The sequence below is a fragment of the Thermoascus crustaceus genome (assembly GCF_041956765.1).
Source record: "Thermoascus crustaceus strain CBS 181.67 unplaced genomic scaffold VTN00scaffold_2, whole genome shotgun sequence".
In the NCBI taxonomy this organism is placed as follows: Eukaryota; Fungi; Ascomycota; class Eurotiomycetes; order Eurotiales; family Thermoascaceae; genus Thermoascus; species Thermoascus crustaceus.
In genome coordinates, this window is record NW_027192528.1 from 197019 (window position 1) to 209186 (window position 12168).

At 51.9% G+C, this 12168-nt stretch overlaps 8 protein-coding genes across 8 annotated transcripts; 4 read left to right on the top strand and 4 right to left on the bottom strand.

Moving 5' to 3' along the window:
* Positions 1–344: 344 nt before the first annotated feature.
* Positions 345–966, top strand: VTN00DRAFT_3580 (uncharacterized protein; the record flags this gene model as incomplete). Its single annotated transcript, XM_069429913.1, has 3 exons — positions 345–467; positions 575–681; positions 774–966. The coding sequence occupies 3 exons, from the start codon at positions 345–347 to the stop codon at positions 964–966; spliced, it is 423 nt and encodes a 140-aa protein (XP_069289101.1).
* Positions 967–1010: 44 nt separating this feature from the next.
* VTN00DRAFT_3581 (uncharacterized protein) lies at positions 1011–1324 on the bottom strand (the record flags this gene model as incomplete). Its single annotated transcript, XM_069429914.1, has 2 exons — positions 1011–1192; positions 1252–1324. The coding sequence occupies 2 exons, from the start codon at positions 1322–1324 to the stop codon at positions 1011–1013; spliced, it is 255 nt and encodes an 84-aa protein (XP_069289102.1).
* Positions 1325–1369: 45 nt separating this feature from the next.
* Positions 1370–1711, top strand: VTN00DRAFT_3582 (uncharacterized protein; the record flags this gene model as incomplete). Its single annotated transcript, XM_069429915.1, has 1 exon — positions 1370–1711. The coding sequence occupies one exon, from the start codon at positions 1370–1372 to the stop codon at positions 1709–1711; it is 342 nt and encodes a 113-aa protein (XP_069289103.1).
* A 71-nt stretch (positions 1712–1782) lies between these two features.
* Positions 1783–3022, bottom strand: VTN00DRAFT_3583 (uncharacterized protein; the record flags this gene model as incomplete). Its single annotated transcript, XM_069429916.1, has 5 exons — positions 1783–1841; positions 1890–2169; positions 2229–2719; positions 2790–2874; positions 3017–3022. 5 exons carry the CDS (start codon positions 3020–3022, stop codon positions 1783–1785), a joined length of 921 nt encoding a protein of 306 aa, XP_069289104.1.
* A 78-nt stretch (positions 3023–3100) lies between these two features.
* VTN00DRAFT_3584 (uncharacterized protein) lies at positions 3101–3521 on the top strand (the record flags this gene model as incomplete). Its single annotated transcript, XM_069429917.1, has 2 exons — positions 3101–3310; positions 3375–3521. The coding sequence occupies 2 exons, from the start codon at positions 3101–3103 to the stop codon at positions 3519–3521; spliced, it is 357 nt and encodes a 118-aa protein (XP_069289105.1).
* Positions 3522–6444: 2923 nt separating this feature from the next.
* VTN00DRAFT_3585 (uncharacterized protein) lies at positions 6445–8855 on the top strand (the record flags this gene model as incomplete). The annotated part of the gene is made up of 2 exons (XM_069429918.1): positions 6445–7110; positions 7161–8855. 2 exons carry the CDS (start codon positions 6445–6447, stop codon positions 8853–8855), a joined length of 2361 nt encoding a protein of 786 aa, XP_069289106.1.
* A 344-nt stretch (positions 8856–9199) lies between these two features.
* VTN00DRAFT_3586 (uncharacterized protein) lies at positions 9200–9619 on the bottom strand (the record flags this gene model as incomplete). The annotated part of the gene is made up of 2 exons (XM_069429919.1): positions 9200–9291; positions 9445–9619. 2 exons carry the CDS (start codon positions 9617–9619, stop codon positions 9200–9202), a joined length of 267 nt encoding a protein of 88 aa, XP_069289107.1.
* A 126-nt stretch (positions 9620–9745) lies between these two features.
* VTN00DRAFT_3587 (uncharacterized protein) lies at positions 9746–11501 on the bottom strand (the record flags this gene model as incomplete). The annotated part of the gene is made up of 5 exons (XM_069429920.1): positions 9746–9969; positions 10043–10478; positions 10550–11169; positions 11236–11319; positions 11390–11501. 5 exons carry the CDS (start codon positions 11499–11501, stop codon positions 9746–9748), a joined length of 1476 nt encoding a protein of 491 aa, XP_069289108.1.
* Positions 11502–12168: the final 667 nt, after the last annotated feature.

Sequence of the window (12168 nt, forward strand, 5' to 3'; positions counted from 1 at the left end):
CTGATCGTAACACAGGGCACATACTCAGAGGACCACCTCTCTAATCCTACAAGACCCCTGCGATGTGCACAATGCTTGCCGCTGTGTAACATCGGTCAGAACCCGTTGTTTGCTATATCCTTTTGTCTATATTTCGGGGACCTCGGGGGCCATGCCTCACATTACCGCGCCCTCTTGGCACGGAATACCGATCGCCCCGCTTCCCCTCCTCCTCCTCCGCGGGCTGTCCAGCTTGTCAGGCACCTATCCAGATTCATAATAATAAATCAAGTTGGGCTCAACGGGGAGCTTCTGGAGATTGAGAGATCGCTCGCTCGCTCCAATCGGACCGTGTGCAAGGATCGATGTTCCCCCGCGCCAGGTTTCCGGGCTTGCGCTTGCTTCCGCGACGCCTACCATTCTCGACCTCGACAGCAGCCAGGATGGCCTCGTCCAACACGCCCGTTGAGGATGCGATTCGTGAGAAGGTATGCAATTCCTTCCTCTTCTTAATATACTAACTCGCGCGCCTCTATATAATATCCACCTCAAAAGTATCCGGAAGGCTAACAAGCTGACTGGATGGATGATGCAGCTGACAACTGCCTTCTCCCCCTCGACGCTAATCATCCGGAACGACTCGCACCTGCACGCGCACCACGCCCCCATGCAGGGGAGCACCTCGAAGGAGACGCATTTCCAGTCCGTCCATACCCCTTCCAACCATCCCATACCTTTTCATACATACCCAAACGGAATTGGTTAGTTTAGTCCTCTGACAGTATGGTATACAGCGTGACGATCACCTCCCCCGCGTTCCAATCGAAGCCGCAGCCCGCCCGGCACCGGATGGTCTACGCCCTGCTGAAGGAGGAGATGAGTCGCGAGGGTGGCATCCACGCCCTGCAGCTGAAGACGAGGACGCCCGAGGAGGAGGAGCAACAGGAGCGGCAGGCGCAGGCGCTGAAGGATGAGCAGCCGCAGTAAAGTAGTGGTGGTGCGCAGATAGGAGCATAACGATTGCGATTGAATCACCCGCCGCTCTGGTAGGAGTATGTAGATGGAAGCGGTCGATGGTCAGACTGCGAGATCCACAGAAGACGGGCGAGTCCTCCGGGGCCTTGACAGACCACAGGAGATGATGTGAGACTCCGTCTGCTGTGTAGGGCGGTCGCACATGCTGCTGAGTGGCGGAATCGCAAAGGATGTAAGACTGGACCAGGCATTCGCTAAACCCCGGTCCAGCGAAAACCAAGTAGAGCACTTGCATACTAGTGAATAGTCGATTATTATAATATGGTCTAGCGCCAAAAAAGGTGAAAGAATCTAATATGTACAACAGCATCAGGCGTATCCTTGCCATTGAACAGAGACAATCATCAGGTCGCATATGATCCAGGGAGAAGAAACCGCAGTAAGACCTGTACACGACCGAACACACGGTAGAAGAAAGAAAACGACAAGGAAACAGGAAACACGGGCGATGTGGTGGTCTGCAAACACGAGGGTTGACGTGCTTTTGGTTAAATGGCCCAAGAAATACAGTAAAATGCCATGGAGAACGGGAACCGGGAAAGAGACAGAAAGAGCGAGTATCGGGAATAGTCGACAACTAACACAAGGCAGAGAACCAGAAATAGGACGGATCGACGACGGCAAACGGACGGGGACTCGATTCAATCCGGTTCGAACCGGCACTGATCATAGAACCCCCTTCCAAGCAAGATCATAGCATGACGGCGCACCGACCATCCGCGTCGGTATGCTCATCCTTATCAAACTATCAAACGAGATAAAAAAGGACTACTTCTTGTTCACCGAGACACCGACGGCGACACCGACAACAATACCAATGATGGCAACTGACAACGTAAGCATTCGTCCCATACATGGGGTCAAGAGATACTTACGGACGACAAGAAGGGTGATCCACTTCCACTTTCTGGCTTTCCGTGCGCTCTTGATGGCACTGTTGAGATGCTGGTTGGCGTTGTTTACATTCTCGACAACCTCGTTCGCGCCCTGGTTGATCTGCTCCACGGCGGGCTCTTGCTGGTGAACAAGTTCTGCCACCTCCTGGTACAATCTTCCCAATTCAATCATATCCTGCTCGATCTTCCGAATCGCGGCGGATCTCTCCAACGCAGCCTGCTTGGCCTCGTTCGCCTGTCTAGATCTGCTGCCAGCGACCTGCAGAGTGTCAGAACTGTTCCCATCATGTACGTGAAATATAGGGAATCCGCCCGTACCTGAAAGCTCTGTTCCTGACCCAGGAGGACATTCTCAACACCCTGGTCAATTTCCTCCGGGGTGGCCTCAGGGTTCGCGATTTCATATCGTCTGCGAACCTGTGCCCTCAGTCTCTTCTGGAAATCCGATTGCGTCTTCTGGTACGCTTCAATCTCTTTCCGCAGGTTCCTGTTGGTGACATCGATCTGGCCTTGAACACGAGCGTCTCCAGATCCGGGCGTCTGCTTGACTTTCTTGAGGAGGTCGCGAAGGTAGCGGAAGGTGTTGTTGATTTCATCCTCAATGTAGTCCAAGTTCTGGCGCATCGCCTGATCCTCCTTCTCGGTGGCCGAATCCAGCAGGGCATTCTGTGCGATCGCGAGCTGACCCTCTCTCTTCGCCCTAACCTCATTAATGCCATCGTTTATCTTCCTGCACTCGTTCAGAATCGCCGTGGGGCCCGCCGGTTGCTGCTGAGCATATCCATTGTTCTGGTTCATCTGAGCCATCTCTGCAAAGAACCAGAGGTATTAGACAGCTAGACAATCGAGATAGCCAAATTGGAAAAATCTCCATCTTACCATATCCACCGTTTCCCTGCTCCAGGTCCTGGTAGCCGCCATTCCCACCGTATGGGTTGTACTGGCCGTAGCCTCCTTGGTTGTACTATATCAATTGAGAAGCGCGCACAGATCAGCACAGGTCTCGCACTGACGGAAGCGCCTCGAGCTCGATGGGGGGGGGGGAGGAAAGGGGCCGTCTCGCGATAGTTGACGTCCGCCAAAAAAAAACGACATCGATGACTTACGCTCATCTTGGCGTCTTTTTGATGTTTGCGCGTGCCCGATCAAAATATATTATTACCCCTGTGGCGCGTGGTTCAGGGTTCGTAATGTATGCAAGTTGCAGTCCGAAAGAGCGAAACGTAGCCAGGGAGGCAACGGGTTCGGAAAACGAAAGCGCTATGGGGGGAATCGCAACGGCAGATATTAAACGAAAAAAGGCAAAAGACGAAAAGCGGAAAGAAAAAAAGATTAACAAAAGAGAGAGAATGAGGGACCCCAGATGGGCTGACTTGTCAAAGAAGAAAGAGGAAAATAACGTGAGACGGGGGGGAGAGAAAGCGGCGATGAGTGGCGGGTAGGGAAGGGTCAGTTACTCCGTAGAACAGACGACCGGCCGCGAAGGAGCAGACACAGCCCGCCGCGCTAGAGCCCAAACCAGACACACGAAGGGTCAGAGGAAGGTCTGAGGTTTTCAGGCTGGTCTGGGGGGGAGTCAGGCCTCAAGCTCGCGAAGAGACGGGCGGGTAGCCGGTCTTGGGTTCGAGGGATGCGGCCGAGGATGAACCGGTGGATGATCGTCGAGCCCCTTATTTTGGCTGGAGACGAGGAGCGGCAGTAGCGCTACCGCGTGCTCCGTCTTTTTACAGGGTTGTAATATAAGTAGAAGGACGAGATAACTGCAGAGGAACACGGGTGACGATAGATATGAAGAAGTGGGAAAAGAGAGGAGAGGACGACGTCGCGGCTGGGATCTCGACGCGCAGGCAGCTGCTTTTCCCGTCTCACGCCTCTCCTTCCCGTCCGTCGCCCGGGCATCCGAAGCACCAACCAAAGGCCTCGAGCGTTGTATCCATGGAATGAGGGCTGGAAGAGCTCAGATATTATTAACTCTTTTTTTCTCCTTTCTTCTCCAGTCCTGCACAGTACTTCTGCTGCCTGCAGGCATCACAGTTCTCGTCTTCTTCCTCTGCCTGCTCTGTGTCCTTGGACCGTGAAACACGGTGGGTGCCGTCCGGAGTACTTCATAACGCATGGACATATTTGGATGTGCAGACATCCGTTGTACCTGGAGTATCTGCAGCACCCAAAGCATGCCAACGCTGAAACACTATGCTATTCTTATCGCGCTCTTTTTTTCCCCATAAGCTGGGCTTATCCACGATAGCGATAGCCACTGTGCGTAAGAGCGCTCTGGCTTGCATTGGGCCTGAAGCTTAGTGGACTGTTTCACAAGCCTTCGAGTCGCCGCGGCCCGCGCCCCTAATCCTATCCACCGTCGTGCCGCGGCCTTCCAAATTAAGCCCCTCCGCACGACGAATAATGTCCAGCAGGCGGCATGACTAACATCGAAAATTCTTTTTTCCTTCCTCCATCGCAACTCCGCGCCACATGCTGGCGTAGAAATGACGCGCTGCAGGCCAGAGATCTGGGTTTCCCAACGCTGCTCCGCCCGCACGTTTTCGGTACTCAAAATAGGATCGGTGGCTCGCTCCATGCACTGCCTCGGGCAGCCGCTCTTGATTGGCTCAGAGGCCCCGTTGACGTCTGGTCCGCTTTGCTTGCTCTGATCGGATCGGAACGGCTGTGCTCTTGAATATCGTTTTTTCTTTATCCTGCCTTGTTGGAGGAAAGTTTAATCAGGTCTTATTACTACTCGCAAAAGACTTGATGTAATATCCAGGCCAAGCGGGCCGGATCTATGGGGTTTTGGTGCGTGCAGATATTCTCCAAAATGCTTGTCGACACCTGTGTTTGTCCAACTGGAGCTAACAGAATTATATACCGTGCGTTCGAATAGATAGTCGATCAGACTTGGCATCGAATCATAGCGCAAAGACCTAACGACATTGCAAAGAACCAGGATTGTTCCAACAAATGTCGGGACAAATTCAACAACCCTATGGATGCGATGCTATCGAGCAACCTACGAAACCTTTTTCTGCTATAGCATACGAATATACAGCAGGGAATATCACAGTAGAAGAACTGTGGGAGCATGATACTGTATAGTCTGAAGCGTGACGCAATATCGTTGCTGAAGTGGGCCTATCAATCTGTCGTACAGGCTCTTGAATAAAATGTTAGGGCCCGCTCACGACCACTACTCATCAAAGGAGCTAACACGAGGATGGTGCTTTAATTAGTGGCAGTATTGGGGGGATAGTAGAGTGCTTACACGTTGCACGAAAGATGAGATGGCCAAGCCAAGTAATGGGTTCTCATTATCGTCTAGACTCGCAATTATCCAACCAGGAGCATGACCTACCTGCAAACATACCGTGGGAAAAGAAATTGACCCAGTATCCGTTGCCAAGTGTCTACCTGCTTCTTCTTTCTTGCCCAGAATTCCGCTTTATGCTTCTATTACTTAGATGCAGACATGTGCCCTTCTTGCTCCTCCCAAGGTGACTGATGTGAAATCAACTCCAAGAAACCAGTGAACTTCAGATGCTAAGTATTATATGCTACAGAGGCGGGGAAGGAATCGTGTATCCAGCCCACCCATCTGTTAATGAGTAGGGGATGGATACTACGAAAACCTACCTATGCAATCATGATGGGCAGGGTCTTGCTCACTCCGAACGTATAGGTTCATCTGGCGATGCTGGCAGGAAATATCGGTAATTATCGCACCGCTGCAACCATCGCCGCCTCCGGGTTTCGTCCGGTATTCCTATCGGGTAGGTAGCTAGTGGTTCGGGCAGTTTGCTGCAGCTGCAATAGGCTGAATTACCTGAACATGTACATAAATTATAGTAAACCCTAGGCACGAGGAGAGAGTCCGGTTCTAATTTTCTGGATAAAAGGAAAGGTATTCGTATATGCAGATGCACAGATCATCACATTTGCCGTAGCCAATACGACTGAGGAATAGATCCAGCGCCTTGAATGCTCGAGTCGTGTTCATGCTCATATCCCGAACTAGTATCCATTAGAACATCCTTCGCATGAAATTTTTGCAACGTAGTTTGTTAAAGCAGCGGATCAATTTAAAATTCCACCGCCATAGAATATGTATTCTCGCCAGGAGCAGCAAGCCCTTTGAAGAAATATATTTTTGCATGATGTGGGGGTTATGACACGGGGATCATGAAGTTAGAGCACTCTTTCTCTACCCCACTTGACTTCGTATTTTCGCATTGCCATTGAATAAATCGATAAGATTAAGCAGCAGCACACGAGACTGACTCACTGAGAGGGTGCACCGTTTCTAATCACCACGACTGATGTAAGCGACCCCACAGCCAAGCGGCGAAAAGCTGGGGAGCCCGCAACCCCCACAGGCTAGCCCAACGTGCGCCGTTTCCGAGCGCCGTCTCTCCTGGGTTCTCGAACACGCCTCTCACCGCCGCTGACTGCCTGCGACTATCTGAATGTGGTTCTAAAGAAAATAAGGATGCACCGCCAGCTCTGCGGCAGCTGAAGAAGCCAAACTATGTGAAGCGTTGCCATGGCCATGGCTCAGAAGCGCAAACTCGACCATGGCTTCGACGCGGAGCCAACGCATGAGCCGGCGGCCAAGAAGACGACGGCGGATATCCTGTTCCTGAGTGACTTTGATATGCTCTTCCATGTGCCCCGAGATAGCACTTCACCCGATTCGCAAAATTCTCCGCTTGATTACGACGGCCTGCGAGCAGGAAGGAGGGGCAGGCTTGGGCGAAAATGGAGGACTTTGGGCACCCCGGCGGTTCCGTCCTCCTTGCCATTGTCGAATATGGTTTCTGCCGTCCAAGAGCTCATTGATCCCGAGTTTGACCCTTTGATACCTGTCTTGGATGATGAGCCGCGTTACTTGAAGCCATTGCCCTCTCGAATAGCTCCGGAGGATGTCGAATTCCTCAGACACAAGGGTGCTCTCACGATTCCAGAGAATGAATTACGAGATGAACTGCTACGATGTTATGTCCAATGGGTACACAACTTTATGCCGATGTTGAACCTGCGGGAATTTCTACGCTGCATTGCCGAGGACGATCCCAACGGCGATATCAGCCTTCTGCTCTTCCAAGCCGTCATGTTTGCGGGGACGGCATTTGTCGATTTAAAGCATCTGCAGGCAGCTGGATATGCGACTAGGAAGAGTGCCCGGAAGGCGTTCTTCACCCGTGTAAAAGTAAGAGAGGTGACCCCGAACTTGGCTTATCTAACTGACTTTTTGACCAGCTTCTATATTCATTTGACTACGAGGAGGATCGGATTGCGATCCTGCAGACACTTTTACTTATGACGTATTGGGCTGATGAGGAGAGCAGTCCTGAGAAGGACATTTGGCATTGGGTCGGGGTGTGCAATACTCAAGCCCATTCGATTGGGTTACATAGAGATCCTACAAAGTCTGACATGGATCCGACAACCCAGCGATTACGGATTCGCCTATGGTGGACTCTGTACTCGCGTGATCGTTTGATCGCTATGGGGCTGAGACGCCCAACTCACATAAACGAAGGGACCTGCGACGTTCCTATGCTTCGATTGAGCGACTTCGATATCGAACCGTTTCCTGAATCGGTTATCCAGCTGCTGCGATGTCGTCAACTGGAGGACATATCCCACCAAAGATGCCTGGCAACCATGTTTATAGAGAAAGTGAAGCTCTGCCAGTGTCTCGGTCGGGTATTATTTGCCCAATACTCTCCCTCGAATCACCACTTTGGAGCGACGGATAAGACGACGATCACTCTCGTTCCAAGACAGGTGTCAGAGGCGGAACTCGCTCGCTGCAGTCAGAAGCTTGACTCCTGGCTCAGTGGACTTCCGAAGGATGCTCAGTTTATCCCTGCCTCCAGAGCCCATATAAAAGATGGCGAAAATGTCTTGCTTCTCCATAGCGCCATGCTGAGGATGATGTACCACGCCACCTCCAGCGCACTTCACCGACCGCGGGCTTTGACATTTGCGAACAGAGACAACTCGAAGTCGGGCGTCAAGTGGTCGACTACGGCGCGCACGAAACTACAAGATGCCGCAACGGGGATTACGCATATCGTGCAGGGTCTTAGCCAGCTGAACCTGACCAAGTTTCTGCCCCAGTCCGGCGTGACGGTACTCCTGCCAGCTGCCGTTGCCCACCTTGTGAACTTGACATCCTCGAATCCGACGGTCCGGCAAGTGAGCATTTACAATTTCCACAGATGCGTCCAGGCGCTTCAGGATTTGAAGGACATATACCCCGCTGCGGATATCGAAGCGGCACATCTTGAGGCAGCTGTTAAGAAGCAGTTCACGAATTTGAATATATCCTTCGACACCATACAGAACGACATCTATAGTTTTATGAACGTGAATCGGCTGGATTCATCCGAGTCACCACCGGAGATGCAGGTTAATAGTCCAGATCCGAGCGACTCAATCTACGATCGGAATGCACAAGGAAGAGCCTTGCATAGAGCCGACCGCGTTGACGATGACATCAACGTGACCCACAGCACGAATATAAACGCTGAAGAGTCTCACGATGCTGCGAACGGACCTAGAATCACTAATGAAAACCATCCAGTCTCCAACGACTTCGACATGGACTTCTTCCTAGACTATCCGGAAACCGAAAGCTCTTGTCAACCATCGGCCGACCCTCCACCGTCCAATACCAACCATCATCACATCGAGACGTCTCTCACGAGGCCTGACAGCAAACAGCAGAGTCAGCCCCCGGACGGACCCTGGACCCTGGATATTTTCAGCGGATGGACGGGAGGAGGAGCCCCTGAGAGCCATGAAGAAGAAGAAGAAGACACAACCTCTAATCGAAGAGACGACCATAGTGAACGTGGACCACCAGACAAGGCGAATATTATTACATCGCGATTGAATAGTAGAGATATCACCGGGGACTTGGAGAAGGATCTTGGATTTCTGTGATGTAGGAGGGTTTATATACACCTTAACTGTGTTTTCTTCTCTCTAAATCATACGATATGCAGATATGAATATGATATGGCATGACATGACATGACACGAAACAAAACAAAACACAATTCAATGAGCAAGCGAGCAAGCAAGCAGAAGGTAGCAATTTTGATACTGCGGGTGTCATTCTAGAAGCTAGTTGACCACATAACCACATGTTACCTTTTTCGTTTCGTTTTTGTTTTAGTAGGTACCTAAGCTAGATAGGTACCATGTACAGTACAGTACAAAGAGAGAGAGAGAGAGAGAGGGAGAGATACTAGCAGTCTTGGCGGATTGCTATTCTATTCTATTTTCTATTTCCATTCTATTCTATAGCAGGACCACATGATTTTGAAACCACTGGACGGTACCCGGACACTACCCATGCTAGGCCGGGCCACAGATCCTAGAAGAAAAGTCATCCAAGATTAAAATGTGACAACAGCAGAAAGATGGATCGATTGGCTTGGACAGAGTGCAGAGGAAAGAGATGCCGAAGGATATGATATGACACCCTACTGCCTCCTGCAGACCTAATAATCAAGAAATCATCATTAACCTGAACCTGAACGGAAATAGAGGATTTGATCTTTCCAGGTAATATAATGCAGATCACTGTCCATCCATCCATCCATCCATTCATCCATCCATTCATTCACCGGATCAAACCGGACTAGACAAAACAATGCGAAGCAAAGCAAGCGAGCAAGCGACGAATCCGTCCATCCGTCCATCGTAGATAGGTTAGGTACCTATTAGATAGGTAGATAGATAGGTGGGTAGAACGGCATATACAGTCCTTCGCAAATCAAAAGCCCACACAACCCAGTCCGATTCGATTCAACTGTTTCTGATTTATTCTATTCCCCCCTCTTCCCCCACCGCCGGCTCTCGTCGCCTTCCTCCCAGTGATGCTCGATGTAGCCCAGACGCTTCTTGACCTCCTGCACGGTGCTCTTGTCGCCCGTGTTCTTGCCCATGTTGTCGCTGAGCTTGACGGCGGGGCGGCCGGCGGCGGAGGCGATCTTGATGACAATGTTGAGCGGGACGGATTTCTTGCCGTCGGATTTGCGGGAGAAGTCGTCTGTAGCATATATCTTAGTATGAAGTCTTGCGACTAGGAGAGATGTAAGTAAGGGGAGGGAGGGATGGCATACTGGTCAGATAAGTTCCCACACCAAAGACAGGCTTGAAGCCCGCCTCTTCCGCAATGACCTTGTACTCGAGACAGTGCTCCACGTTCAACGAGTCCGAGAAGACGATGGTCTTCTGGTCCTTGATGCCCTCCTGGTCGTAGAAATCGCGCACCATCTTCACGAAGTACAGCGGGTCGCCCGAGTCCTGGCGCACGCCGCTGAAGACCTGCGCGTACGTCTTGCGTGTCGGTCTCTCGTCGCCGTTCTGGAGCGGGGCGTGGACCGGGGCCTTGGTCTCTGCCTCGCTGGCCGGGTTGGACTCGACGGTCGTGGCGGCCCCCGATGCTGTTGTGGCTACGGAGCCGACGCCGGCGGTCGTGTAGTCTGGGATCTCTTTTCGGAAGGCTTCGAGGAAGACGGGAGTGCCGAAGGTGTCGGTCAAAGCGATACCGAGGACCTGTTAGGCGTCAGTTAGCTTAAGCCCATCTGAGCCAGACCCCTGTTTAGGTATCATATAAATTAACGTACACCCTCCCCGAAGCAACCAAGCCAGTACCGCAGACCCAGCTCGTTCGCATTCTGGTAGTCGTCGGTGATGGCCGCAATGGCCATGTACCACTCATGAGCGACAGTCCCGACCGGAGGCACCCCATACTTCATCGCGAAGTGGACGTTGCTGGTTCCCGACAGGACTCCTTTCCATCCTTTGCTCTTGCCCTCCTCCGCGGCGCGACATAGTCCCGCCATGACCAGGTCCTGCGTGTGATAATCCCGCCTGCGTCTCGATCCGAATTCAGAGAAGACGCATTGGTTCTCCAGCAGCGCGCATCCCTTGCGGTATGCCTTCTCCTCCTGGTTCCCGTAGTCCCAGTCCCTGTCGCAGAAGCGGAAGTATGCCTCGCTCGTCAGGGCCAACAGTGGGATCTCGTAGAGTATCGTCTCCACCCAGAGACCCTTAATGATGTACTCCAGGTCACCCTCATCGGTGTCGCTGCCGGTATCATTCACGGGGGTGAAGGTAATGTCAATCTGTTCCTCGGGTTTGAATCGGAAGGTGGTGAGGTATCTGAGATAGGCGTCGTTGAGATAGGGGCATTGCTTCTTCAGGTACTCGAGCTCTTCGGGGGTGAGCCTTATGTTTCCAAGCTCTGATAAGCGAAAACCAATTAGCCACTAGCCATTAGACAGTTATTTGATGGCGCCTCTTCACTCACTGGTGATCTGCTCCAGAAACCACTTGTATGCTCCTCGCGACAGCTTCATGCGCGGGGTACGGTTTGTGAAGCCATAGGTGACATCTATCAGACACGGCCATCGGTCAAAAATAACGCATCCCCGGACGGCAGACGAAGAATCGCATCAACTCACAAACATCAGGGAAGTACTTCAGCACCGCGCACTGCATGGTGAGCTTGTACAGGTCGGTGTCGAGCAGGGAAAAGATCCCCTCCGGAACCGGAGGAGGGGCATCCTGACCCATGTTGAGGTTTTGAAAGAAAGACGTCGGATCTCCTATCCGCTGGATGGATCAATTGAAATGAAAATGAAGGGTATCTTGGCGCGCAGGCCCTGTGGGATCCTGCTCGCGTGAGAGATCAGCAAAAAAGTTGGAAACACACGCCGTCGACTTTCCCCGGCGGCGCGGGGTACAAAAGACGCTTTGAGGAGAACCGCGCGGGCGCTGTTTGCGTTGTTTGCACCGTTATGTGATGTTGACATCGACGTCTTACGACGACGTCATGGCCTGGAACAGAGAGAGAAAGCAGGAATCAGCAGATATCTTCTCTACCTTATATAGATAAATAGATTGATCGACATCTTCTACATCAGAGGGCTCCAGACAGGCGTCTTAGCTGGCTGTACGCCCTGTACGCTCACATGGGCTCTTGCCAACGAAGGCCTAGTAAGCGCTTATGTAAAATGCACGTCTCACTCCGCCTGAACAAATCACTACACGGTAATTTGGAGACGGTATTTTAGGCTATTATTTTGCTTTCCAAATAGGACATATATTCAGCTTCAGCTTCTCCTCACCGGCGGGGAAACCGCGCCACCGTGGCGGTGCCCTGCCCTACGGGTGGCGCATGCATCACATGACGTGGCCTCGTCTCTGTCTAGAAGAGTCGCTGGATCCCTTCTCCATCTCC